The following is a 24385-nucleotide window of genomic DNA, read 5'->3' on the forward strand; positions in this document are numbered from 1 at the left end:
AGTGCAGATTAAGGAGCCAAAATTTTCAAAAAAGAACTTGTTAAAATTATTGAAGAGGGATATTATGTGTTATACTTCTCAACAAGTTTTTAACATAGATGAAGTAGGACTTTTGTGGAAACGAATGCCTAAAAGAAGTTTCATATTGATAGAAGAAAAACACATGGCAGGTTTCAAAGCGGCGAAGGATCGGTTGACTTTATTGTTGGGTGATAACTCTGCGGGGGTGCGGGGGATTTAAAATTAATACCCCTTTTAGTTTATTTGGAAGAGGGCCAAAGTTCAACCCAAAATCGACACATTTTTCTTGATTAAATTCATCAATTAAATGAAATTAATTTAGATCAATTAAATTCATGATTTTAATTGGAATTTTAAGTTTAATTTTGATACGTTAGTAGTTACCTCATAATTATATAGCTATGTAATGCAGAATATTTTATATGTACAAATATTTGAATATTAAATATTTTGACCGACATTTGTGCATCTTTTCACTACCGTTTATTATTGATTAGGAAATATCCTATGGCACTGACCGCAACTCACATATGCATATGTGACCTTATGGGAATGAGGCGCTCGTTTAACGCGGATTCAATTAGCGCTCTGTTTTTCAGGAACGAATTATCAGCGCTAAGCGGGGGTCACCTGTATTTTATTTTGTAAACTCTTCTAGCATTATGTGGCCATCTTGGAGTATAAGCAGAAAATGTATTCATTTTCTTATTACCAATTAATTACTAATTAATTAAGTAGCAATACAGCTAATTGTTTTCACGTCATTAGAAAAAATAAATAAAGTATATTGTAATATTTTACTTATATATAAACAACAATCGAAATAAAATAAGTTTCTGCTCTGATTAATATAATAATCAAATAGTAATAATTCATCTTTTATATATTTAGTAAACTGATAACAAAATAATGAGCTCCTTCATATACGCACAGCACAAATTAAGAAAATTTCTGCACGTGTGCCATATTGTCCATTCATTTCTCCAATCAACGCATGGCAACAAATATAATATCCAATGCTTCAGCTACAATATATGTATAGCCCATGTAATATACAGATATGAAAAAAAAATTAAATAATATTTGCGGGATTTCTATTTGTCCAATGTTTAATGAAATTTGGCAAGGCTCGAAAACTCTTTCTAAAAGAGTTAAATATAAAATTTCATGAAACCCATCCACTGGAAGTCGAGCTGTTAGATGCGGATGGATGGACAGGCATGGTGGAAAAAAAAAAAAAAAAAAAAAAAGGTGCTCTACTCATTTATGCCTAAAAGTACATCATTAAAGTATCAATGTCTATAGATTGCTACGCGAATGAAACATAAATTAACAGTTCAATATTTCTGCGATAACATAAGCACTATAGTCATCTTCGTATATTTAGAGAAAGACAACCTCTGTTATCATTGTACTTAATTACATTTCCTAGCGAATCATTTCATTTAATCCAGTCTCCTCATTTACCGCTATTTTGCTCTGTCCTTTTCCATGTCCGTTAATCACAGCACGCTGCTTTACGCACGACATATGTCCAGCCTCTGTTTTGCTTTCACAAAAGAGTACAAACGAAAATAAATGTTGCCACAATTTTCTTATTCTGCAACTTGTCTTTCCATCGCGATCCAGCGTTTATCTATCGTAAGATTAAAATTACGGTTTCGTGTTGCGATGGAAACAGCTTCCTTTCCTCGTAATTAAGGGCTTGTCTGCTAAATGAGTATTCTTAATTTGCTGTAAGAGCTTGTCGGTACATCAATCGAACAGGCAACCGTGCAGAAATGAAGATATACGAAATAGAAAAATTACGAAAATTTAGAAGCGATCAAGTTGGGCATAAAACCCCAAATCAGATATTTGAAGTATTAATAATAAGTACTTAATTATTCTCTTAATCGAAATGTTACAGAGTCCCACTTTAGTAAAAGAAAAGGTGCAAAAATAAATTTCATCTTTCATTATTTAATAATACTCTCAGTTTTAAGAACACGAACTTCTTTTATAAATATAACACGATGAAGGGTCGGTTACAGTAGTCATTAACTATAAACGCACTAGTCTTCTCCTTTTTAGCTTAAAACAAATCAATACGTTAACCTTTCAGGCGAGTTCGATTTTTATTTATTAAATTAACTGAATTTTTTCTTTTTCTGCGATTAATAGAAGTGAAAAATAAATAACTGATGCGTTGTTACCAATTAATTACTAACTAATTTACTATACAATAACAATATATGAAAACAATTAATAATATTCAAAAGTAATTGTTTTCACTTTACTGCACGTATCTCACAATACAAAAAACACAAAATTTAATATTCGCTCCACGTTTTATAATACTTTATAATCAACAGAGCGTGAAAAGCAATACATATTTCAGGCTCTGAGTTCGTAGTATACGATCAACACTTTCGTAATGCTGTTTACTTATTTATTCCTGGCTTTTAATAACTCAGGCGTAGATAGCAAGGTTTTTTCCCACAGAAAGTGTGGTTTTTTTCGTCCAGCAAAACAGGCAAATCGACCAGAGAATACACGCAATTTATAGATATAATACATATATGGGTATGTAAGAAATTACCGGGTGACGCTAATATTTCATCATAACTTTTTCATAATTTGAATACACAATATTGTCAATAAACATCCGTATTCATATTCAACTTTATATTATCAATAACAGCTTTTAACCCATAAGGTCATCTACCTTGGCCAGGTCTGGAGCCTTAACCATTCGGCCAGCCTGGCTTTTTTTTTTTTTTTTTTGGCTTTTAATAACAATTGAAATATAATACGTAGTTAACCTTTCTGCTGTGATTAATATAATAAGAAAAATAAAGAGCAAGAACAACAATGAATTTCATGTAAATCGAGAACATTTCATTTCTGTGCATCTGCCATATTGCCCATTCATTGGCTTTCTTCAAGCGCACGCCAACAAACATAATATGCAGTGCTTCTGCAACAATACATGGTATATGGATAGCCCATGACCAAGTATATAAAAAAAAAGGAAAGAATAATTATGGATTTATTTTGGTCTGATTTCATTAAAATCCATTCACAGGATTTAGAGTTATTAAATGTTAAATGCGGACGGACACTGTGAAGACAAATAGACGTACTCATATACAGTGCACTCATAAGCCAAAACAATATGATCACCTAACGTGTTGGGTCGTCTTCCGCCGTGATACCCTCTTGTACTCGGCGTGGCATCGACTTCACGAGACTGCGAAAGGTGTTCTCAGGTCTGCAACAGCTGGAAGGACTTATAAAGTCCGGAAAAGGGATGAAGCACTGGTGTGAACTGGAAAATGTTGCGTTCCACCACATCCCACAAATGTTTGATGAGACTGATGTCGGAGAAATTTGGCGACCAGGGGACACGTGAAATTCTTAGTCGTGATCCTTGACCCCTTCCTATACAATGCGGGCCTTGTGACACAGGGGGCGTGGTCTTGTTGAACGAGTCCAGTACCATCTCGATACACGGCCACCATGTAGGACAAAACGTTATCAGAAACAATGCCAAGGTTGGATCTGGTGGTGAGGGTGTGCTCAATGGGGATGAGGGGATCTGTGATGTCCATGAAAACATCTCCCAAACCATGATACCACCGCCGCCCGCCTGTTTTCGACCAACCGTGCAATCTGGTTGCAGCTGTTCACATGCTCGCCGTCAACACGCACTGGTCCATCGGCATGATGGAATTTGAATCTTGATTCATCAAACAAGGCGATCTTTTCCAGTTGTCCAATGTCCGAGAACAGTGCTCCCGTGCCCACTGCAGGCGGAGTTGTCGATGACGTTCCGTGTACATGGGCACATGAACAGGTCACCTATTCCGTACGCCTATCCGCAACAGCGTCCTGGATGGCGTACTCTGAAACGTTTCTCTGTACACCCTTGATTGTAGTCTGCCGTAAATTGGTGGCTAATGAGCAGTCTATTGCCCGACAGTACGTGCCAACCACCGTTTACCTCGACCGTAAACCAGTAGTGGTCTCCCCATCGTGGGTGGTTGTGTGTCCCTCTTCGAACCATTCCTGTCATACCATCACTACGAAGGCCCTCGAACAGTGCCTAATATAGATAAGTATAACTCTTAAAAATATTATGCCTTGTTGCCTTTAGTCTTACTTAAATATTTCCTCATCCTCACTGTACGGGCTTTGTACTGACAGGCACTACCTGTGTCGTCACTATATGCTGCGCCGGTCGGTGACTCTCCTAGGTCCTATGAGGTGCGTCTATGGGTGGTTACAATATTTTGGCTCATGAGTATATCAATGCGCCTAAAAACAAAGAAAGAAATTTATTCTGCAATTATGTAAATGCGCTCCCAACATGCAATGTGTCTGCAAAATAGATTTAATATACGAATATGTAGAGCATATAGGCAAAATATTCGACGATATATATAAATGACATAAAAATATTGATTTTCTAATATTTGAATTTTAGCAGAGCTACATCTGTCGGTTTGTTCTTTGAACTCTTGTAGTCCACACGTCAGTTACAGGTGTAACTAAAAATACAACACATTACTATAAATAATTAATATTCCAATTTTAGCTGGTAGCAGCAAAGCAGAAGTTCCTTATCTACTCTAACGGTATACCGCACTGCAAAAAGTGCTGAAATTACTTCGCTATTTCATATCGGAACTCAAGTTTCCCTAAGAATAAATATATGCAATAAATATATAAATAAATAATACTTACAAAAGTAGAGTTTGGTACGAACACTGACTTCTGCGATGATACGAGGTCATAAAGAACGAGATTACCATCCGGACTTTTATAGAGAAGTTCGCTATCTGTAAAAGAAGAAGAAGAAGAAACGGGCGAATTACCAACGAATCAGAGACTGCCAAGTTCACAAAGGTGTAACATTTCTGATAAGAGTATCAACTAATCTCCTAGTATTAGAGTGACAAATGGGTCCCGTTCGACTAATTACGCTTTGTCACTCAGAACTTTCCGCATTATGTCACATAGTCTTTCTACAACGTTAGAGAAATAGAGATTTCTTAAGTACAGCGTTGTGGTCCATGATGAGTTAGAGAGTACGTCAGCAGGAAGATCATTTACGCCCTTTTTCTGTGAAAATTTATATTGCTAGAAAAGTTCTGAAACTTTACAAGCTATTGACAATTCTCTTTAAGCAGCTGTCATTACCAAGAACGTTTAATAACAGCTGGTGATCTTTTTAATCATTTCAAATTCTTGTTTCTCACAAGTAACAATAGATGGCGCTGAACATGAGGGATGAAGGTCTTGTATAAATTACTCCCCTCCCCCAAATTCAAAAAAGTAGCAACCAAAAGACTAAAAAACATTTCCCAATTTATTTCGTTCGTAAACGACTCTAACATCTCTAGAGAGTTGCACATGCCTCTGTTTTCAAAAGGGCAATGTCCAAAAGCATCTCAAGTGGTTTAACATTTTTATTAACATTTTAACACATTCTTCTTAACATTTTTCGTAAATAAAATGCTCATTTATTGATAAATACAAGAAATAAGACAGTACAGTATTTTGCATATCTTATTTTGTTTTCTGAATTTGTAGCCATGCCAACGGCCAATTATAACAGTCTTGTGCTGTCAGTCACTGACTTATTTAGAAACCACATCTTGTTATGATAGTTTGATCGCTACTGTAACTTGTTTCCTCGGGGAACAGCAATCGTGCATGGGTTACGATGACCTGAAAGAACACCATATGTTAGTTACCATGGATACGCTACAGTGGCTGGGGAATTGTTGAATAATTAAAACAGTGATTTCGGTGATGTACAATTTTCTACATGGTAACTCTTTTACTGGTACAACTTTTGGAGCGAAAAGTGAACGCAGTGTAAGCACAAATATAAACAAGGGTGGTTAATTAAACCCAAAATATCGCGACTCTTAGCTTTATTAATTACGATTCCGGAAGTGTAGTTTACATTTACGACTAATTTCAACTGAAAAATGAACCATTCTAGAAAGTTCACATTTATGATTAGCCATCTTAAATGTGAAATCATTGAAAAAAAAAAAAGAAAGAGTTAGTATATTATCAAAATTCGATTTTAGATGTAACGCACGCACCGTTAAGATCGATTTGGATTCGAAATCTAATTTAATTTCTGATGACAAAATTAATCGAAATTATCCGCACTCAACGTGAGTGCGGATAATAACAAAAACAACCCAAAGTGAAGGAGCTCAAAAATAGGTTTACTTTTATTCAAAGTAACCGCCACCTGCCTGAATGCACTTATTATGCCGTTCTAAAAGTTTCTAAAAAGAGTCAGTTAACGTGTCCAAAAAGATGATGTTCATTCGGCGGTTACTTTTTTTCGTTATGTCCTCACCATTCTGAAATCTCTTTCCTTTGAGGGCAGTTTACCTTGGGAAAGAGAAAGAATTCCGCTGGTGTTTGATTGGGAGAGTAGAGTGGATGGTTTATCTGTACAATGACATGTTTCGTCTAAAATGTTTTTACAACAAGAGCGGAATGGGCTGAGGAACTGTCGTGCAACAAGAACCACCGGCCTTTCTCTCGAAATTGTGGCCTCTCAGGAGAAATGCGCTTCAATATTTTTTGATTGAAGCACCTGTACGTATAACGAAGCATTGATTCTTTCCCCTTCAGCTACAAATTCCTTGTGAATCACACAGTTTGTCGAAAAATATGATCAGCATCGTCTTGATTCTAGACTTCTGTAAATGAAATTTTTTGGGCCTTGGTGATGATTTTGAAGTCCACTATATGCTCTGACACTTCATCTCTTGGGTCGTACCGAACACATCCAACGCTTATCTCCACTGGCAATACAGTCGAGGAAATTAGGACTGTCTGTCTTGATAGGTCTGGATGAAATGCCAATTGACATGTTAAAAACCTTTAAAAAAAAAAAATTGAAACAGACGCTCAGCCCCGGCAAGTCAGTCTTAAGTTTTATAATGTACTTATTATGTTCTGTACTAAAAACATGCACTGCATTCAGTGCTCTGTCGAGTTCTGCATTGAATTTGCGCTTTCTGTCCCGATGTGTCACCAATCTATTAACTTTTATTTATATATCGGAGAGGTTTTAAAGTATCTCGCTCCATCGATTATTAATCAATCAGGTAATCAGGTGACAATGCTCAGCCACTTGTTAAACCGGCAAGCCTTTAAATAAATCAAATGTTTATACTCAGGAGGATGGAATAATTTGTAACTAAATACACAAAGGCTTGTAAATTGCAAGTTTTGGACGTTACAGAAGAAGTGGCCAGTATAATTCGTTTCTGCTCCATCGTATATCTTAATTTAAAAATCACGTGGTTGTAATAGTGTTTTCTTTCTTTAATTATCCTTTAATACCGTAATTATTCTTAGAGTTCCTGCCTTCTGATTATACAAAGGGTACTAGGAAAGTTTTGCAATATGACGCAACAATGAATCACAGGAAGCTGCTTGTTGCTGCATGTTGAGACATGTTCATACGTGCATAGTAGCCGCCGCGCCAAGTCGATGGGCTCAGTTATTCATTAGTAGTGAGAGTGTAAAGTGCTTGCGATGGCATCGTGGTCACGAAATGAGATAAGGACAGTTTTGCGGTATAATTTCGTGCGTGGTTTAACCATAGACCAGTGCTTAGAAGAAATGACTCTTGCACTAGATGATGATTGTCCACATCGTACAACGATATTCAGGTGGTATAGAGAATTCCAAAGGGGAAATTTCACTCTGGAGGATTCTGAGAGGCCGGGAAGGCCACGAACGTCAGTTACGGAGGAAAACGTTACTGCTGTGAGGAAAATGCTTGACGAAAACAGGCGAGTGACCTACCAACAGATAGAGGATACTTTGGGCCTAAATGCACCAGCAATTCGTTCGATTCTGCAAGATCATTTGCACGTGAAGAAACTTTGTTCTCTCTGGGTGCCGCATCAACTGACTGAAGAGCAGATGACACGACGTGTGACTTGGTGCCGGGAGATGTTAAAAAAGTTTGATAAGGGACAATCTCGGTATGTGAACAACATCGTGACAGGTGACGAGACTTGGCTGTACTATTACGATCTGCCGACCAAGGTTCAAAACAAAGTTTGGGTCTTTGATGATGACGACACAACCGTAATTGTCAGAAAATCCCGATCTGTAAAGAAGAAAATGATAGCTGTGTTTTTCAAATCGAGTGGAATTGTGGAACGTGTCGTTTTGGACACGCAGAAGACAGTCACAGCTAAGTGGTATACTGAACAATGCCTGCCTAAAGTCATTGGATCTATGAAGAACCTGCGGCCAAAGTCAAGAATGGACACCTGGTACCTCCATCACGATAATGCTCCAGGTCACCGCGCCAAAGCCTGCACCGAATATTTGACCACGACAGGACTGAAACTTCTCGAGCACCCTGCCTACAGTCCAGACCTTGCTCCCTGCGACTTTGCACTGTTCCTGCATGTGAAAATGAAGCTAAAAGGGAGGCGGTTTTCCAGTGATTAGGACCTTCTACGGGCTTGGGACAACGAGTGTGCTTTACTCCCTAGTGAAACTTGGCAGAACTGGTTTAAAGATTGGTTTCGGAGGATGGAGAGGTGTATTGAATGTAGAGGAAATTACTTTGAAAAAATTAAATAAACAAAGCTGTATTGCAAAACTTTCCTAGTACCCTTTGTATATACGTATTTCAGTACTGAAATACGTATATACAAATACGTATTTCAGTACTGTCCCACCCGAGTCTTTCAGCAGTAGCTGTACACTCACGACATTCCAGCGGGAATGTCTTTCAGCAGAAGCTGTACACTCACGACATTCCCGCTGGTTACTTGAGAATTCAACATCTTCGTTTAAATGCTTTAAGAACTACCGAAAATGTTGCTTCATCCTTTTTTAAGGATTATTTCAGTTACACATCTGGAATTCAGAACATTGCACTGTCGCGTGACATTTAATTCCGTAAATGACAGAATTAGACCATTTTCTGAAGTGCCGAAGTTTCAAAAGCTCTGTATGTACTGCATATAAAAATCTCATAATTACCTGAGAGCCAACTGCCGTTGAAAAACCTTGGTTCAAAATTTCCGTCGAGGACTTCTTCCAGTTCAAACCTCGGATGCTTGACCCTCGGTTCCTCTTCTCCTATAAAAGATAGTAATAACAATACAATTATGTTACAACTGAACTTTAAACGGTTGGTAGGTTATTGTAGGTTTTTAGGTGCATCAGAACTTAGGCTATATTGAGACGTATGTATTATGTCTGTAAATTGCGTCCGTTGTGTGGTCGATTTGCGGGACGAAACACCTAAGCTTCCGGGATAAAAACCATGTTACCCTTGCTTGAGACCGAATAACTAAGCCACGTTGTGAAAAAGACCCATAAAAATACTTCACGTCATTGACGGGGTTCGAAGTCGATTCGAAGCCCACGAGGTCGACCATTAAATGTGATCAAGATTACTTAATTCAACTTCAGATGAATACACGAGTCACTCTTCATTACAATCTCTACAGTATAGGCAAGGTCAGGGATAAATTTAAAAAATGCTATATTTTTATTTTTTATTTTTAGTATATATTTATAAGTATAATCAAATTTTTAACTGATACAATACGGAAAGAATGAAATATTTATCTAAAACATGCAGGTTTTGCAGGTATTAACAGTAGTTAACGATTGTTCAACGTTCACCATTAACACCACATTTAAGGGAAAAATATTATGAAGATAACTTCGAGAACTTCGTGTATAGAACAACATTAATATTAGCAGTTAAGGAACCAAGGTTGTTGGTTATTGTAGGTTTTTATGTGCTTCAGAAACTTAGGACTTATTCCGCCATATATAAAATATCTATAAACTGCATGTGTTCTGTGGTCGATTTACTGTTTGCTGGACAAAAAAATAAGAGTTTCCGGGATGAAAAATCCATGCTACCCTCGCCTGAGGTCGACTAACTCAGCCATGTTGTGAAAAAGACCTATAAAAATTCCTCGCCTCATTGACGGGATTCGAACTTAGGTCTTTTCCACACAGTGTGGGGTGGATAGTGATTTTATCAACTGTGCTACACATGAGAGCGAATGTCAGGGATATGGTATAAAGTTATGTATGATTTTTATGTATGAACTATATTTCTAAAACTAACCGGACACCTGCATGTTTCAACCGAAAGTTTTATGTTTTTATGTATACACTTACTTCACTAGACAAAACAGGTGGAAAAGTCTGTAAGGATTGCCGACTTTTTTATTTTTTTTATTTTTTGCAATTGGGTATCCAGTTTCTCTCTGATCGCTCACCGCAGGCGTGGTAGAGGCTCTCTTCTAACTTCTACACTAACGCTAGTGTTTCTCACAGTTCAGTTCTTTCTCCTACTCTTTTCTTCTTGTGTACTGATAACGAAGTCTGCGTGGGTAGCACAGTGGTATCGTCACCGTCCTCCCCACACCGAGTGGAAAAGTCCCCAGGTTCTAATCCCGTCGATGACGCGAGAAACTTTAATGGGCTTTTTTCACTCCGTGGTTGAGTTAGTCGGTCTCAGGCGTAGATAGCAAGGTTTTTTATCGAGAAACTGGGATTTTTCGTCCAGCAAAACAGACAAATCGACCACAGAACACACGAAACTAACAGACATAAGACACACAGCACGGCAGATGAATTTAATTATTCGGGTGGCCTAAAAATAATAGTTTGTGTTTTTTGTGTGTACTGATAACCTTCTTTCACTGATTGGAAATCCTAACTCTAGCTTTGCTGGTATGTGCGGTATCACAGTGGGTTTATTCACCGTTCTCCCCACACTGGGTGGAAAAGATAGGTTCGAATCCGCTCAATAACTCGAGGAACTTTTATGTGCTTTTTTCACTCCGCGGTCAGGTTAGTCGGTCTTAGTGTGGGCAGAAAAGTTCTTCCTTCTCCCAGAAAATGGGTTTTCTCGTTCAGAAAAAGAGACAAATCAACTAGAGAACACTTAATTTATGGACATAAAAAAAGCATGGGCAAATGAATTGGCTATCGGATGGCCCTAATAATATTTTTATAGCTTCTGTTTGTTTGTTATTTGGCTTTTAGGGGCATTAGCAAATAAAGCCATATTGCTCCGGGGGGGGGGGGGATATGCGGTGGTCATTCCCTGACCTTTCCGCATCCTCCGTATTTGGTGGTCACGGGCTCGAACACCGATCTAATCAAGAAGCGTGTGCTATGTACTGCTGCTCCTAGCCACCTGGCTACAGAGGCACCATTTTATAGCTTCTCTGACGACAGCACCCTACATTCCATCTTCCAGTTTGAGAGAATTTGTCACGTGCAAACAGCTTCTCAAATATCCATTACCAATTCCTTAAATGCCAGTTCCAGCTAATTCTCCAGTGGGCAAAGATAACAATTAACTTATCCTTCTGAAACTCAGTTTTATTTTATTTCTCGCAAAAAGTCTACTTCACCTATGTTCAACTTTGATGACAATCAATTTCTGTACGGAATTACATATCTCTATTGGAGATTACCCTAACTTCCAATCTATCTTTGCATAAGCACATCAGAAATACTGCTTTATTTGCATCAAAAAACTGGATTTTTTTTCTAAATAACTATTCACTGTGTATAAATCTGAAATCCGATTTACCTTGGGGCATTTTCTCATATCAAAATCCCCCAGAAACTTTCTCACGCTCCTGAAATTCTTTTGAGAGTAGTCAAGTTAATTAATGGAACTGTTCTGAACTTTCATCGGTAATGTCATTGCTCTGTTCCAAATCAGAGCGAAACGTGCCTCAACCAGTCAACATCCATTCACTTTCGAACTAAACCTCCTAGAACTAGCTTTTTCTCTTTCTCATTTATCCCTTATACTTCTGTTCTCTGGAACAAAAGTATTACCTTCCTTCACATGTATTTACCAAAAATTGAAATCTATAGAGATTCAAGTCTAATGTCAACAAATATCATCTCACTTCTCAGCCTTCAACCCGCGGAAGGTACTTAGTACTGTAAGTTCTAATACTTTTACTGCGCGCAATCGGCAGGCACCGAACCAATATTTTACAACAAGTGGTATTTTGGCTCTTTAGTCTTAAACAGCGGTCAATTTAGCTATTGACTGTGGGCCTGTTGGCCTGGCTCGAAGCCAACGTTTCAGTTTGTCCTAAAGGTGGTCAGTGGGGTTAAGGTCGGAGCTCTACGCACGCCAATAAAGCTTTTGCATGCCCATGCCTTCAACCCGTCACTAGAAGCTGTGCAATATTATGATTCATTGTCGGGCTGAAACAGAAAAGGGGAAACAACGAGAAACAACCCCAGACTGTGACAACACCTTCGAAAAACTTCAAAACTGGGACAATACACGTCCAGAGGAACTCACCAGACCTAAACACGGTCATCATGTTGGAAAAACGTTTGCCATTATTCGCCACTCACTCCATAATAGTTTTCCAACATTCCAGGGACTAGTCACGATGGCCGTGCACACCAAGAGAGCATTGCTTGCTGTGATGTTTGGTTTGAGTACTTCATCTCTTCCGTAAAATCCGATCCTTGTGCTAATACCAGTTTCTGTGACCTCCCTGAACTCCTATTTGATGCCACTCGAGTCTTCACTGTCTTCAGAGGGGTGTAAGGTGTGTTTAGTGTCAGACGGTACCAGGGGTTTCCCCATCTCCGCGTAGTTTTCATTGTGGGTGTACAAGTTCGCTGGAAATGCCAGGGATTTAAAGTGTATGGACATTGTATATGTGTAGTGTCGTGTACCGTTGTTCATCTGGTCGTTTAGCCGCTGGACCTCTGCTGAGGCCCAACATTGCCCCCACCTTTGCCCCGTGGAGGCAGACCAGGAACCCAGTAGTTTTAATTTCACTCTGGCAGGTCCTGCCACCTTATTTCCTGAGATTTCAGTGTTCCACAGAGTGATGTTTTGTCAGCAGCGCTGTTCGCAACGGCTTTGGAACCTCTGCTAGTAATTTACAAAACATCATATTGCACGCCGACGATCTGAAGCTCTTCATTCATTCGGATCAGCCGTAGCAAGCGCTCTCTGTCCAAAGATCTGCAACAAAACAAATCTCTGATAAGCACCTTTCTTCAATATATTGGTCTTGAGCTAAATGCCGAAAACTCTGCCCAGATGACGTTTACAAAGAGGAAAAGAATAAATCCAATGCGCGTCTATATAAATGGACATCGAATTAAACTTGTCAACTCTCACAAGGACTGGTCTGGACAGCTTCGAATCCCAGACCTAGGTTTGGTCTGGGATTCGAAGCTGTCCTTTCTGGAGCACTTCAAGGAAGTAAGAAAAATTCTTCGCGGCTCTTTGGTCGACTCGACAGGAACTCGTGGGTTACGGCAATACCAAGCTGATAACTAGGTTTTTCCGAACTTGTGTGGTACCGGTGACAATCTACGCATCGGAAATCTGGTCCTCTGCCCCTCCAACCTACCTGCGGCAGTTCTTGGGGATTGAGTATTGGCTTCTTCGATCCCTCAATAGGATTCCAGGACACCCCCTTACTATCTCTAGGGGTATACTGCATTCGCTGCATGGAATGACCACTTGGAAGCCAATCTCGCCACTCGTAACATAATTACCCTCTCCAAGCTAATTTCGGGTAGACTGGATGCTCCTAGCATTGATGGCCTTAACATGCTGCCCACGAAGAACAGCAGAATAAGTAACCGGCAAACATCTATGATCCAATCTGCCCTCAACCAAATCAGCTCTCTCAATCATATGTTTCCAGCAAACACGATTGGGCTCCTCAAAGACCTAAATATCAACCTTGACACGATTTGTTTGGACAAAACCTACAGATCAAAAGTTTTAGCTGATACCTACAGAATCTTGCAATTTTAGATTTCATTTCACCATCGCTATACGTGGCTACTGTGTTGGAGGATGATATGCGCTCCTTCTCCTGTTCCAGGCGGCCTGCAGCATCTTTCCGACATCCCCGCACTCTTCTTAGACAGATACTGAATATATTTAGAGTATGTATTTAGAGTTTTATGTTGAACATAATCTGTCTTAACTTCCGTAATTAATTATTGACTCGATCTTTGTATATTTTATTTTAGCCAATATTGATAATGTATTAATCTTTTAGTTGTGTTTACCCTCCTAGCATTTGATTGCTGTCTAGGGATTATGTAACTTTTCTTTACCTGATTAAATAAATAAATAAATACTATATGAGTAGTGACTGGGGGGGGGGGGTCTACGTACTATCCTTCTGAATGCGCTCTGGACTCCCAGCGAATTTTTGCAGTCTACCCAAACTTTTCCCGGTTTCATGGAGTAACACCATAGCATTTCTATTTGGAGATTATCAGCCGTGGTTGATACAGAAAGTAAAACTTCATTATAGTTTACAAATCTGTAGCTTGAGTCATAAAATTAGAGCAGTACTGATATGATTATGTTACTTTTCAACATAGTCACATTAATAGATTTTTCAGGTAGTATTTGGCGAAATGTAAGACTGTGGCTGTACACAAGGTGAAGCAAAAATTCTCATCTGAAATCGTAGTGTTTTTCGCTGGTTCAAAAATGTGATCACGTGCGTTGTCATACAGGACAATGCACCTGAACTTAGACAGCAGTGAAGGTATCTTCCTCCGTACAGTATTGTGATCTTAACCTTTCTATTTTACACGAAAAAATAGAAAGGTATCGTGTGGATTTTATAGCTGCACTCATTTCCATAGAATTCCTGGCATAACTGTCTATCAAATGAGGATGAATTTCATTACGATTGACATTTGGCTCGCAGTAATTGAACTCTTTCTTTCTCTTGTCCGAATACACGTTGTTAGTTATGCTGCCATTTTCAAAATGCTTCTAAACACGCAATTGGGGCTTGATCACCTAAATGTAATGCACACACACTGATAGACATTTTCCAAAAGAGGTTCATTTAGCTATCATCTTTTCTTGAATGAGAATCACCAAATTGTAGTTAATTAATGATTCATCGTTGTATTTGTACAATGTTAAATAATGTTTACAACTGGTTACCGTTGAAATACCTTAGAGCACCCATTTCCACCTTCTGCCAGTAATAAATATCGAAAGAAGCGAAAAGTTAAATGCACACGGGTGCGTTAACATAATTAACAAGAGATGATGTAGTGTTTCTGACTACATCCCATATTTTTTTACGTCCTATTGTGCACAACGTGGGAAAACGAATTAAGTTCCTACGCAACAGTAGGAGGCTTAATACATTACATAAAAGCAGCGAAGAAGCTGCAGTTGAAGGGCTTCATCTAGAGCACGATGGTGCCCGACTGTGGCCATTTAGGATTGAACACTACTGTGTGATTGATAACCAGTTATCACGGAAGCCTTCTTTCCAAGAAATGTGCATGCAATGTCGAACAGAAGCTGCTAGGCATTTTCCAGTGGCCATGAGAAGAGCTACTTCAAGGGGTATCGATTGTTTTGCATCTCGGCCACAGAACTGAGAATATGCGAGTATCGCTCCATTGAGGTCAGCTCCAAATTTAACTGCTCGGAAGAAACGAAAAAGGGAACAACACAATCTGTTGCCTGCAGGGAAGAATAGTTATTTAATTTTTGTTCTGTGCTAGCAAGACTGTTCCGTCATGCAAATTAGATATTTTGGTTCAAATTATAATTTCAGATTCAGCTCACTAGCGTATGTATGACCGCTGCCCTTTCCTTCAAAATGTCCAAATAAAGCTAGTTCTGTTGGGCAAGAAGTAGCTGGTAAGCAACCAGACTCCATTTTTTGTTATCTCTGGTTACTAGTAATACCAGATTTATTTTTAACACCACCTAATAAAATTGGATTTTCATCGGTACGGTATTTTCAAAAAGAAAATACTCACTGCTTTACAACAGCTGCTAATATTGAGCTCTGTACGCGTTCACCTCGGAAAATTTACAAAATTTTCGACTTTCAAATTCTTTGTTGGAAGCTTTCCAAGTGCAGTCTACTCATATGACAATTAATTGGTGTCTGGAGAGTTTCGATATTGGATTTCTTAGATGGAATTTCTATTTTTGTGCAAAATATTACTGGGATATGTTAAAGGAAACGTGCTGGTTAGATACGTGCCAGCCTAGATATTTTACAGCAAGGTGGCATACTGTGTCTCTTATCTTCCTACTCGTGGGGGGAATACATGCAAAGAGATTTTTTTTAATAAAATAAAATATTCTCTACAGATTATAGTTTTTTCAGACAGCTAAGACCCAACTACCATCAATACTGTGGTGGTGTATATTTGCATAAAATTAACGTTAATAATACTGATACGAAAAATCTTTAAAAAAGGATTTTAAAAAGTTTCTTACTGAGGGCTACGTATATATTCAGACATTGGAATTAAAAACAGATCATTATCACGGCAGAAAAAATATATTCAAGTGCTTGATACGATCCTAAGTTAAGTTTAATGTGTGTGTGTTAAGCGACAAAGCAAATAAGGCTATGAGGTTGTTGTTGTGGTGTTTTAGGTGCATCAGCGACTAAGGTCATATTTCTCCGTGTATATTGTCTGTAAATTGCGTGTGTTCTGTGGTCTATTTTCTGTTTGCTGGACGAAAGACCTAAGTTTCCGGGAGAAAAAACCATTCCACTCTCGTCTAAGACCGACCAACTCAGCCACCTTGTGAAAAAGGCCCATAAAAATTCCTCCCGTCATCTACGGGACTAGAGCTCAGGTCTTTTCCGCCCAGTGTGGGGAGTACGACGATTCTACCAATGCTACCCACGAGAGCAGGCGTTAGTATATTGTGCCTTGAATTGCGTGCATTCTCCCATCGATTTGCTGTTAGCTGGACGAATAACGCGAACTTCTGGCAGAAAAACAATGCAACCCTCGGTTGAGGTGTGTATAAATGGTAGAAACTGAAAAGAAATAAAAGAAAATGCACACTATTCACTGAAAGCACTAAGTTAGACCGTTTCAAGTTTGGTTATGTTGTTTTACAATAACCGTCAAACGAAACTAAAGCCATGAGGTGTCTGTTTATCATGTCTGTAAATTATAACATTACTGCCATTTCATCTAGCAACACAAGCAGAACTATGGTTGTTCTGCTTGTGTTGCTGGATGAAAAAAATCCAAATTTCCGGGATGTGGTCTGGTGTGGTGTATGTGCTTTTCGCACTAAAGCAACACGCTATTAGGCGTCTATATACACTAATACAAAATAAGTATCACAACATTAAAAGTTTGTAAATGTGTTCACTACAGCAGTCAACAAGCGCTGACCATGGTAAAAATGGAGTTAATTATTAATGGAGTCGGAATTTTCATGTTCATTTATAACTGACTGCTGATGTAGCCACCTGCAGCGCTGTTGTAGTGTAAATATATAAGGTAACATACACTGGTGCAGAAAGAGCATAATGCATTTTTTGGATAAAAGAAACGAAATGTACGGCAAAATTTCACCGCGCAAACATTCGATCTACGATTGGCATAAAACATTTCTGGCTACTGTATGTTCTGCCCGCCAATGTAAGATCGGTAGGCTTACTGTTAAAGGAAACCATTGTGAATATGAAAAGCTGTTTTTCGTCGACAGTCCACAAAAATCAAAGTATTGGGCAATACAGGACTTGATGTACCGCAAAAAAAGATATCGGGAGTATTGTGTAAGTTGATACATCCAAAACAGTACAACGCCTAACAAGATCAGACGTCAGGCATTCTGTGTGCACATATGTATTTTCTAAGATGACAGAAGTTGAAGAGCTATTTAAATATTTTGTGACGAGTGCACGTTCAACGTCACAGTTAAGTTGAGAGTGTGTAGAGGTGAAAAATCCAACATGATTTCGGAACACGTCCGAGATTTTATTTTATTTTATTTTATTTTATTTTATTAATAAAAAGATACACAACAGGTAACCATTAACAGTGTATCTGAGATCAGATCAATAAACATAATAACAATAATGTGAAATCCTACAGGACGATAAACATTGATATAGATTCAAACAATAAAAGCATATGTACAAAAGAGGATTGTATTAAGTTAAGTTACCGGTAAAACAAGTAATAATTAATCCGTTAGAGAATAGAAAAATAATATAACAAATAATATGCTACAATAATTAGATGTGAGCTAGTCACTTTGCAGTTTAAGTGAAGAGGCAAACTTGTGGATGGAGTTCATCAGTGATTGGGAGTTGTCAAAGAAGTCAATGCGAGAGTCATTTGCTGATTTGCTGATTCTGTTCAGTGGACTGAACTTCATTAAGTCCGTGTTGGCAGAGTCAAGGCGAAACGGTGTAAGGTTCCTGACTTGTCTACAGGGAGCATTGAAGTTTATTTTACTCAGGATATCAGATGCTTCATAAATTCCAGTGATTACTTTGGCTAGGAGGGCGATGTCAGCAGTAACTCTTCTAGTGCACAGAGGCCTTAGATGAAAGTAATCACACAGCGATTCATAATACAGAGATGGTCCCGAAGTTAAGACTGCAAATTTGAGAAAGGTATATGGTCCGTTCTTCGCAGAAAGAACAGTCACCAGTCTCGTGTATCGAAACATACCGGAGAATTATCTGATCTCACAAACTTCTAAAGATGATCCCGGCAACAGTGTGCTTTTCCAACAAGATGGCTCATTCCCTCACTTTCAGAACGATGTTTGAAGCTATCTGATCTTCACTTACGGGTATGGCTAGGGTGCGTAGTTCCAATAATTAAAAGTCCAGTAAAGTTCGATTTTCGCTTAAAATTTGGAAGTATACGGGTTGAAGAATTCTGAAACCGTTAAAATTCCTTCCTTTTTATTTTTGTTAGACCGTTGGTAAGCATGTTTAAAAATGCGGTACGCCTCCGATAATACCAATCAACAAGGTTTCAGTAACATTTGAACCTAATTCTATTATGTTAATTCCGAATGTGTACACAAATTTTACAGTATACCACAGTTTTGAAATAAAAAAAGAGTAATAATTGATTTTCGTAAAGTCGTAAAATAAGCATCGCTTATTGAATTTTGGAGAAACATAGGAGTAGAGGAGATGAAAAATAAGTGAATGTTATGATAACCTGTTATAAGAGATTCTTGCGTGTTAGTTATCAGTTACTATCGTGCGCATTTGAGCCTTCTGTTTTTTATTTTGTTTTTCTTTGTACAACGCAGTTTTCTTATAACGAATATGGAGAAATGACACCACTGTGGCTATGTAAATTCACCCAATTTTTATCATAAATATTTCTGTGTTTTTCTTTTTGGGTTGGTGTCTGTATTCGCCCATTAGTTTGGTGGAGTGAATAGATTTCCATATTTCCGGCATCAGTCCAGTCATTCTTTAAGCAGGAGATCGTGCCTCCATGCCTGCCTTGGTTAGCGCAATACTGCTTATCTATTCTGTACTATTTCAATGAAAGTGGTAGGTGGCACTTCTTCAGCATTACTTCTTGCAGGTTGCAAGAATTCCTTTAAAATGTTATAATTGTGTTTAATTTTTTAAATCATTATTTATTGATGTGCATCGTCTTCGCGGGTGGCATAGTGGTTATCATCATCCCACACCGCGTTGATAAGACTCGGGTTCGAATCCCGTCAATGATGCCAGGAATTTTTATGGGCTTTATACACTTCGTGGCCGAGTTAGTCAGTCTCAAGGGAGGGAACGTTTTTCTTCCTTGGGACCGACTGGACGAAAAACTTAGGTTTCTTCGACCAGGAAAACTGACCAAGAGAATCAACGAAATTTACAGGCATGATACACACAGGTAGATGAGGTAATTTTCGGGTGGTCCTAATATGACAGTTATTTGCATCAACCAATTTACATAAAAAAAATTCCAACCTTTTTGGAAATTATGTACGTATATTACGTACATAATTTCCAAAGTAGTGAAGAGGAAAAGACCAAACCCTTCAGCACATGACAGCACAACGAAACAAATGGCCTTCAGTCCCCAGCGGCTTTCACTCCCCCTCTTACGGCAGCGAGAGGATCAGAGAGGAAGCAGAAGGTGCTAAGAATCTCTGAGTACGATCAGGCTGCCATGCACGGAAACTGAACTTGGCCTGTTACAACGTAAGATCTTGGACTTTCCGACAGCTCCCTTTGCACCTGTGGTGCCCAGGAGACCTGGGACCACTTGATGCATGACTGCCTACTATATGATGACCTCAGATCTTCTCTCATCACACAAATTCATTTCATTCCGAGAGACCAGGAGCAACATCTCCTGGAAGACCACCATACCTATACAGCCTTTTCGAACTTTGCTCAGGGCCTCTTCACGAGGCGGAAAACCCTACCACAACCTCAGAATCAGACCCAACCAGACAATGAAACGGCCTAATCAACCATGTGTCAAGACCACTACTTGCTTCAGCATACTGCAATCCCCGTGAAGACTTTCAACCTGCACAATAATTGTGCCCTTACAATGCAGCCTCAATATAACCCCGATCTACCATGACTGCCGTTCCGGCTCCGCCCCCACCAAGTTGACTCACCACTGAAATGACTCTACTATCTGGACGGGACTTCTTTGTCCCAGGATTAAACTACTCGAATTTGACCTTCTCGGACTGGACTCTGCCAACTATGACTTCACGCAGCATTGCTGCCAATGCCACGTGGCGATCCTGAATCCGTGCTCCCTTGCACGGCCCTGTTTCTTCCCTGTCCTGGCGGGGAGGAGGTGAAGGTTCCCTTGTCTCCTCCCCGCCGTCCCCTCTTTCCTTCTGGTGGGGCATGGGCCTGCCTCACTGATTTTGGGGTCATCTACTCTATCGACCCTATACTTCTGTCTCTCACCCCCCAGCCTTCAGTCTCCCCTCCCCCTCTAGCTTTCCAACTAGCGTTCATCCCATGTCAAAATTATCCTAGCCCTACACCCAAAATTCTTAATTCCACACTGTATAACTTAACACTCCTTTGGCCTGACCCAACCTCTAGCGCACCCCATTTTTTTTTTATGGTCCTAGCCACTGAAATCCCAGGAAATTAGGTGGCAGGACCTGCCAGAGTACTTATTTAAAAATACTGGTGTACCTGACTTGCCTCCACGGGACTAAGTCTGGGCAACGTTGGGCCTCAGTAGGGGTCCAGTGGCTAAATGGCCAGATGAACAACGGTACACGACACTACATCCAACAATATCCATACACTTTTAAATCTCTGGCCTTTACAGTGTTCTGTAACACACGACAATGTAGACAACACGGAGATGGGGGAAACCCCTGGTGCCGTTAGACCCTAAACACACTTTACACTTTTTACAACGTAAGATCGCTCATCAGTGAAGACAGGATGCTAGAGATGGAAAAGGAATTAGAGAATGTAAATTGGAATATCATCGGTTTGGTTGAAACAAGAAGAAGAAATGAATCGCTTATAAGTTTATCAAGTGGAAATCTGCTGTACACCAATGTAAACAGTGAAAGGAGTGAAGGTGGAGTTGGCTTTCTGGTCCATAAAGATATAAAAACATTTTGGAATTCAAAAGTACATCACCAAGGGTGTCAAGACTACTACTCAGGATTTCTAAGAGGTATAAGCTAAAGGTTATAATGATTTATGCATCAACATCGAGCCATGATGATGAAGAGGTTGAAGAAATGTACACCGAAATTGAGTCTTCTACATGAACAGAAAACTCACTACACTATCATTATGGGGGACCTCAATGCTAAGGTTGGAAAGAGACAAAACAGCGCAGAAAGGGGAACTATAGGAAATTTTGGAATTGATGAAAGAAATGAAAGAGGTGAAAGACTTGTTGAAAAATTTGCAGAATCTAGAGGAATGTCAGTAATGAACACTTTTTTTCAAGAAAAGGGTGAACAGAAAGTGGACATGGAAGAGCCCAAATGGATTAACAACTAATGAAATCGACTTCATCCTCACTAACAGAAGATATATCGTGAATGATGTTACTGTCCTGAACAAGGTAAATGTTGGAAGTAATCAAAAGGCAGCCGTAGTGGTCAGGCGCGCGGGTGCATAAGTACACGTGCCTTGAGTGACCGGGGTTCAATCCCGTGACTGCTGAATACGGTGCTGTTTCTTGTAATTGTGAACTCCTCTGACCGTTTGGTCGTCCCGGAGTATAAACAGAAAATTTATTTAATCACAGAATGGTAAGATGCACACTTGATATAGATGTAAGAAAAGAAAGGAAAAAACTGACTCGAGTAAATAATACAAAGGTCTTTGAGATAACAGAAGAGGAGAAAAAGCAGTATGTACTGGAACTTAAGAACAAGTTTGAGCTTCTGCAGACTGTTCAGGACCAAGATATCGATGAGGAATATTACAACTTTCTGAAAGTGATAAAGCCCAAGAAACCTATAGGTAAAAAGAAATCCAAAGAAGAAAAAATCAGTCAAGAAACACTTGTCATGATGAACCGAAGACGACAAATGAAGAGCAAGTAAAACACTTACAGGGAGAAAATTGAGTATACTGAGTATGCAAAGCCATTAGAAAGAGACTTAGAGAGTACATAAGAAAATTTAACACAAGAAAAGTAGAACAAGCATTAAGGGAAAACAAAGGATTTAAATCAGCAGCCATGAGCAGTAATATAGAAAGACAAATGATACTGAAACTGAAGAATAGCGATGGTGTACTTATAAATAGCAGAGAAGGCATAATTCAAATAGCAGAAGAATAAAGAGTTAAACAAGGAGCGAGGGAATGATGCCAGCAGTGGGGAAGATGGATCGCAAATTACTAACACATACAACATACTCGATATCCTTCCTGATGAGGTAGAACATACGTTGAAGAAAATGAAGCATCAGAAAGCTCCGGGGGAAGATGAAGTTACTGTAGAGTTGTTAAAATTGGGAGGAAGAGACATGACACAAAAACTGGCAAGACTCTTCACAAAATACATTAGAAAAGGTGTAGCACCTAAGTGGAATAAAGCAATCATAGTTTTGCTGCATAAGAAAGGAGATAAATCAGAAATTGGAAATTACAGATTATAGACCAATTAGCTTGTTATCCCACATCTACAAGTTGTTCACAAGGGTCATTACTAACAGATTAGAAAGAATACTTGATGAGAATCAACCGAAAGAGCAAGCTGGCTTTAGGACAGGATTCTCAACTGTGAATCACCTTCACGTAATGTCACAGCTAATGGAGAAGGCAACTGAATATAAAACACCATTATGCTTGGCATTTGTGAATTATTAAAAGGCATTTCACTCCATACAGCATAAGGCAATGTTTCGGGAACTGGAAAGACAAGGCATAGATACCCCATATATTATGATTTTGAAGAAAATATATGAGAGTGCTATCCCCTTTATTAGACTAGACGAAAGGAGTTCGACAAGGAGACACAATATCTCCGAAATTGTTTATTGCAACCCTTGAGGAAGCTTTCAGAAGATTAGACTGGTCGCAGAAAGGAGTCAACGTGAATGGAGAGTACCTAAACCATTTACGATTTGCAGATGATATTGTGGTCATAAGCCACGATCCCAAAAAATTAGAGGAAAATCTTAATCAGTTATGCAGGGTTAGTAAGGATTTTGGACTAAAGATGAATATGGCTAAAACAAAAGTAATGATAAACAAGTATGCCACAGAAAGGGATATAATGATTGAAGGAGCAGTAATTGAAAAGGTGGAATCATCTGGGACAAGTTATTTGCTGTAATAATGATAAATTGATGGAAGTCAAGAGAAGAATAAATTTTGGATGGACAGCATTCAGGAAATATAGTCACATACTGAGGAGCAATATCTCAATTTGTCTGAAACGTAAAATAATGAACCAATGTATACTCCTCACCATGACTTATGGAAGCGAAACTTGGGCACTCACCAAAAGAATGGAAGATAAGCTGAGAACTACACAGCGAAGAATGGAATGAATCATATTGGGAATCAGACTATTAGATAAGAAGAGAAACACGTGGATTAGGCAGCAAACTCAAGTAAAGGATATTCTTATCAAAACTAAAGAACTAAAATGGTCTTGGGCAGGACACATAGCTCGAAGACATGCTGACAGATGGACTAAGAAAATAGCAGAATGGTACCCAAGAGGAGCTAAAAGAAAACTTGGAAGACAATAACGGAGATGGACAGATGAAATTCATGAGTTTGTGGGTAGTAAATGGACGGCCATTGCACAAAACAGAAGGAACTGGAAAATTTCTTAAGAGGACTTCATCCTGCAGTGGATTGAAAATGGCTGATGATGATGATGATGATTACGTACTGATTTAAAAGGGAAAATTTTTCCCTCAAAGAGATTTCATGATATTTACAGAAAATCTTTCAATATGTCAATTACCGAATTAGCATATTTTAAATTTAAAAATTAACATATAGAAACTCGGATTAAAACCACATACTACACTAAAGCAAAACTTCCCATAATTATTGATTCATTA

The 24385-nt window shown here is 38.9% G+C and overlaps 1 protein-coding gene across 3 annotated transcripts in view; it reads right to left on the reverse strand.

The window, feature by feature from the left end:
* The window catches only part of LOC150082205 (inactive dipeptidyl peptidase 10-like), a 362607-nt gene that overhangs the window by 87195 nt on the left and 251027 nt on the right, over positions 1 to 24385 (reverse strand). For all 3 annotated transcript variants that reach the window (XM_090379166.1, XM_090379165.1, XM_090379167.1), the window contains 2 exons: positions 9055 to 9153; positions 4750 to 4844 (listed from right to left, as the gene is read on the reverse strand). In XM_090379166.1, the coding sequence (XP_090235292.1) occupies positions 4750 to 4844; positions 9055 to 9153 (194 nt within the window). The remainder of the gene's footprint in view (positions 1 to 4749; positions 4845 to 9054; positions 9154 to 24385) is intronic.

This window comes from Mastigoproctus giganteus, chromosome 8 (genome assembly GCF_048544385.1).
Source record: "Mastigoproctus giganteus isolate SK-2022 chromosome 8, ASM4854438v1, whole genome shotgun sequence".
Classification (NCBI taxonomy): Eukaryota; Metazoa; Arthropoda; class Arachnida; order Uropygi; family Thelyphonidae; genus Mastigoproctus; species Mastigoproctus giganteus.